Source organism: Bison bison, unplaced genomic scaffold (assembly GCF_000754665.1).
Source record: "Bison bison bison isolate TAMUID 2011002044 unplaced genomic scaffold, Bison_UMD1.0 scf7180017862118, whole genome shotgun sequence".
In the NCBI taxonomy this organism is placed as follows: domain Eukaryota; kingdom Metazoa; phylum Chordata; class Mammalia; order Artiodactyla; family Bovidae; genus Bison; species Bison bison.
Window position 1 is genome coordinate 12753 of NW_011492690.1, and position 5746 is coordinate 18498.

Sequence of the window (5746 nt, forward strand, 5' to 3'; positions counted from 1 at the left end):
CCCTTCCTTTTCTCTCATCCTTTGTCTCTTGAGTGAGTCCCCATGCTCTTTTCATTTCTATGTAAAACCCACTGTGGTGAGACTGGAAAGCAAGTTGGGTTCAGGCCTGAGAATTTTTAATTGTGAAAAGAAGCTTCATAATGCTCAACAGGACTTTCAACTCACAGGTTGGGCTGGTTTTCATTTACGTTCTTGGGGGTAAATGAAATTACAGAAGGAATGTATCCCAAGTGGGCTGTGCTTCTCTCCTGTGTCACATAGGAGAGTAACTTTCCTTTTCTTTCTCCACAGAAACAGAGGATCGCACACACTGCAGGACTTCAGAAATAACTCACCTGCTGAATCTTGAGAGTGAAGAAACAAAAATTCTGCTGAGGTGTCTGAACTGCTGGGATCAAATAAGTGTCCCAAAGACCTAGAAATGGCGATGCCTAAATGCCAAGATGACTGGTCCAAGGAAGACAATGTGCAGTTACTGGAAAGTATGGAGAAAAGCATTCCATCCAGTGATGGGTACACGTTCAAAACAACCCAGTCAGTGATGGACTGGGAAAAAGAAGCTTTTAAAGATTTTTCTGGGGAAATGTGCAAACTCAAATGGTTAGAGGTTTCCCATAAGGTGAGAAAGTTTTGCACGCTGAAAGAATTAGTCCTGGAAGCTAAGGAAAATGTTAGCAATCTTTCCAAAAAAACACAAGAAAACACAGAAAACACAAGAAAACACCAGAATCATACTTATTTGTTCAAGAAGTCCCTGACAGCTTACCAGCACATTTCCCAAGTGATGCGACCTCAGTACATCCAAAAACACCCCAAGATAAGCAACCAGGAGCTGACCAGGGTTCTGTCTGAGGAACACAGGAAGGTGCCTGAGCAGCTGAGGGTGAAAGACAGTCAGGAACTTGAGAAAGTGAAAAAGGATATTAGGGAGAAAATAGCTCTGTTCAGAGCACAGCACCCTGATCTAGTCCCAAACCCTGAGAAATCTGGTGTCCCCCAAAGAAGTGAAATGAAAGTGCCAGAGAAGTTTCAGGAGAATGTTCAAAAAGTGAAGTCTCCCCCAGAAAAGAGTTTACCCATGAAGTGGAAATTCCACGGAGAGCCCAAGAAGCCCCCGATGAATGGCTATCACAAGTTCCACCAGGATCTCTGGTCGAGCAGGGAGCTGAAAGTGGTGCGCCCGTGGGAACGCATGGTGGAGATCAGTAGACTCTGGCAGCGCATCCCCCAGGACCAGAAGGAGCTTTATAAGAAGCAGGCGGAGGGACTGCAGACACAGTACAAGGTGGACCTTGATCTCTGGCTCAGGGCTCTGTCTCCTGAAGAATATGCTGCTTACAGAGAGGCGACCTGTGCTAAGCGTAAGAACATGAGTGTGACGGGGCGGCCGAACTCCAAGATTAGAAGGATCAGTCTGCAGTCCCCATCAAAATGGAATCTGCAAGGAAGACTTAGAGAGGACCCAGGGCTTCAGGCTGCAGAATTAGCATCATCAGACAGGATTAGAGAATATTCTCCTGCCTCAGGGAAATCAGAGGAAAATGAGGAAGAGGAGGAAGGCAACTGCTGCTCAGCCCCCAGCAGTGAAGATGAAGATGGAGATTCTGAGCCGGAGGACCACAGCTCCAGCTCATGGTCCTCAGGGGACTCCTCTGACTCGGATTCCAACTGAGTTTAGTTCACAAACTGAAGGGACAAAACTTTTCAGCAAAAGTCCATGGGCTCTTCTCTCTATGCTTTTTCATTGCCTTCCTTCTTTCCCTCCCTCTTCATACAAAGTGGGATCTGTTGGAAAGAAGGCATCTTGAGCTGTAATTTCTGGCTTCTCCATCTACCCCACGTTCACCCTGAGAGAAAGTCAAGGCAAAGACGCCTCGTGGAATGAACCTTGAGCTGACTGGGCTGCGGGGCACCTTGTAGTAGACTGAGCTCCCTAAACTGGAAAGGTTTTCTCTCTTCACCCTCTGCAGTCCAGACGTGTGACGGGCTCCAGGGGTCTGTTAGCCCCTTCTCTTTGACCTTGTCCCTTGTCCCTCAGGACTCAGGCAGTGAGCTGGGAAGGGAAGATCTGATTGAATGGAAGTGGGAGACTTCCTTAAAGGAAGCTGTCAGGCCCTGATGTCTCTGCCCCTTCTCTCTGAGGTGAAGAGCTGGCACTTCCTTACCTTGGAATTGGGGCCAGCACATGGGCAGCAGCATTTCCATGTGTGTGTGCATCCTGTCAACTGTCCATGAGATTTTCTCACTGATCAAAACCTCAAAATTAAAAATGTGTAACCCCTCCACCTGAATTGGCTTTTCCTTAAAACCAACCTCCTCTGACCCAGTGGCCCTGAGTTTTCAGGCCATGTCTGAATTTCTGCAGATTTCTGCCCCAACCCCTTCCTTCTGATCCAAGTTGTAAGTAAAACATGTTTTTACCACAGACTCAAATTGTATTATATTAGGACTTGTGTAGTTTGTGTGTCAGTCTTTTAGTTCACAGATACTAAACTGTTGGGGATTCATCTACCACTCTGTGTTCTTTGGAAGGAATGATGCTGAAGCTGAAACTCCAGTACTTTGGCCACCTCACACAAAGAGCTGACTCATTGGAAAAGACTCTGATGTTGGGAGGGATTGGGGGCAGGAGGAGAAGTGGACGACAGAGGATGAGATGGCTGGATGGCATCACCGACTTGATGGACATGCGTTTTTGTGAACTCTTGGAGTTAGTGATGGACAGGGAGGCCTGGCGTGCTGCAATTCATGGGGTCCCAAAGAGTCGGGCATGACTGAGCGACTGAACTGAACTGAACTGATGACCCATTTTTATTATTTTGGTTTATTGATGTATTTGAAAATGTATTTAAAGCTAGTGCCATCTTATTAAACTTTTTTTTTCCCCAAACTTTCCTGGCTATTTTCATTTTTGATTCTCATGGACAATTAGTATCACACAAGTATTGTTCTTGTATATGAAACGTGTTGAATTTGGAGACTTCCTCTTCATCCATGATGTCTTATTGGAATATTTTATTCCTCATGAATATACAGTTGGGGAACTTACAGTAGAGAACATGGAAGTCTGCTCAATTTTGTGTAGCAGCCTGGATGGAAGGGAAGTGTGGGGAAGGATGGGCACAGGTATATTCATGGCCGAGCCCCTTTGCTCTTTACCTGAAATTACCAGAATATTATTACTTCTCTCCATTTTTTTTTACAGATTAATTTCCTTGTTTTTCATGGGGCTCGGTCTTCTTGCAGTGCAGGGCATGTTTCCAGTTAGGGGGAGCTGGGGTAACTCAGTGCTCCAGGTTCTCCCTGGGGTGGCTTCCCTGGGTTTGGAGCAAGGCCCTAGAGCAGTGGCTCAGTAATTGTGACACATGGGCTTCGGTGCTTCAGAGCCTGGAAAATCTTCTGAATCAAATCCATGTCCCCTCCATGGGAAGGCAGATTCTTAACCACTAGACCAGCAAGGAAGACCTACCACAGAATTCTAACAGGCTATACTGCAATATAAATAAAAACTGTTTAAAGAAACAGGCAGGAAAACACAAATACTAGATGAATATAGGCTAAAATTCTGAATGTTCTAATAGAAGAAGACAACATTGGTTAAAATACTAAAATATGCATTTACCTGTTGCTTCACCTATATACGAACTGGGAATAAAAATTCCAGTCCTATAGGATCTAATTTAAGATTAAGATTTAGCGCTTCCAAAATGACTTGCTCACAGTTCATTCACAGCCACAAAATGTTAAGTGGATTTCTTTCCTCTTGGAAAATCTAAACATATCTTTTGGTTAAAAAGACTCAGGGAAGAAAGCAGGAAGCACTGCTCACGACCTGCCAGACAGCTTCTCCCTTTTATTCTAGAAATGGGATTAAAGTCAGGAGTCTAGCAACTCAATCCCAGAGATACTTCTGCCTCTTTGGCAGTGGGATCCAGGTGCTCCACGTCATTGGACCTTCCTTCCCAGAACCTGCCCAGCCTGCACTTCTGACCCCTTCCTTGTAGAAGGACAGGCAGCAGCAGAAGGAAAGCAGGGGTCAGGGTCTCACCTCTCAGGATTCTCAGGCTGCCATTTCCTCCTCCAGGAGATCGTCCCATCCTAGGGATCAAACCCAGATCTCCCACATTTCAGGCAGATTCTTTACCCTCTGGGCCACCAAGGAAGCCCGGGCTTGGCTCTTAAATACTCCCATGAAATAAAGTGACTCTATATTCAGGTGGTGACTCCTGTTTTAGTCGACAGTTTCCATCTAATCCCTGGAACTCAGGTGAGTGGGGACAGGACACTGTGGGTTGGGAAAAGGTCTTGGAAGAGCAGGTCAAATGACAAAAAAATGAACAAACTAAAGCATGGCAAATATGCTTTATTCAGTGATTTTACGGAAGATCGTAGCCAGAAAGGTGTCTTTGCAGGTGGCCCTGAGGAACTGTTCAAAAGTTATAAGGGAAGCCAGAGTACAGAAGGTCACGGGCTGAAAAAACCATTCAGAAAGCATCAAAAGATTACTATGGATGATGGACATGTTACATCTCAAATTAATGGTTTTAAATAATTGTTATTTATTTATTTTTATGATCTTATTTGTTTGCTTATTTTAGCTGTGCTGGGTCTTTCTTGCTGAGCGCAGCCTTTTCTGGTTGTGGTGAGCAGGGGCTACTCTTGAGTTGAAATGTGTTGACTTTTCCTTTTGGTGGCATCTCTCATTGCAGAGCGTGGGACCGGGGTGTGGGCATCAGTGGTCTTGGCCCCCAGGCTCTAGTCGGGTGCTCAGTAGTTGTGGTGCTTGGGCTTAGTTGCTCCACAGTCTGTGGGGTCTTCCTGGACCAGGAATCCAACCTGTATCCCTGGTGCTGACCAGTGCATTCTTAACCACAGGCCCCCAGGGAAGTCCCTTTTCATGATTTTCTCTATGAAAAGAGGTAAAAGTCTGGGCTTATTGAAGTCATGTTTATGATAAGCATCTTAACTCCCTCAGGACACCATTCTGTTTTCCTCTCCTTGAATTCCCCTCAGGGCACACTGTCTTGTGGGGGCTGCAGTGGAAAACGGCCTTTTTCTGCAACATCCTTTGTTTACTGAAATGACAAGTGAAATATTTATCCCCAAGCAAAGACTTAGGAGAAGACTGAAAGTAGAACTGAGTTGCTTTACAGTTGCTTTGTCGTGTCCGTCTTTTTGTGACTACAAGGAATGCAGCTTGCCTGGCTTCCCTGTCCTTCACCATCTCCTACAATTTGCTCAAATTCATGTCCATTGAGTTGGTGATGCCATCCAACCGTCTCATCCTTTGTCAACCCCTTCTCCTTCTGCCCTTAATCTTTCCAACGATCAGTATTTTTTTTTAACATGATGGTATATATTTAATGGTGTTTATGATTAGGTATTATAATTTTTAATTAATTAATTAATTATTATTAATATTTATTTTAATTGGAGGCTAATTACTTTACAATATTGTATTGGTTTTGTCATACATCAACATAAATGCACCACAGGTATACATGTGTTCCCCATTCTGAACCCCCCCTCCCACCTCCCTCCCCATACCATCCCTCTGGGTCATCCCCGTGCACCAGCCCCAAGATTCCTGTATCCTGCATCGAACTTGGACTGGCAATTCATTTCTTATATGATATTATACATGTTTCAATGCCATTCTCTCAAATCATCCCTCCCCCATCCCACAGAGTCCAAAAGACTGTTCTATACATCTGTGTCTCTTTTGCTGTCTCGCATACAGGGTTAT

General features: G+C 44.8%; 1 protein-coding gene across 1 annotated transcript; it reads left to right on the forward strand.

The window, feature by feature from the left end:
* Nucleotides 1-421: 421 nt before the first annotated feature.
* On the forward strand, nt 422-1672 carry LOC104983223 (putative upstream-binding factor 1-like protein 1). The gene has a single exon (XM_010832670.1). It carries the CDS (start codon nt 422-424, stop codon nt 1670-1672), a length of 1251 nt encoding a protein of 416 aa, XP_010830972.1.
* Nucleotides 1673-5746: the final 4074 nt, after the last annotated feature.

What these genes read in the sequence shown, in the direction of transcription:
- LOC104983223 (XM_010832670.1), top strand. Translation starts at nt 422, where the DNA reads ATGGCGATGCCTAAATGCCAAGATGACTGGTCCAAGGAAGACAATGTG.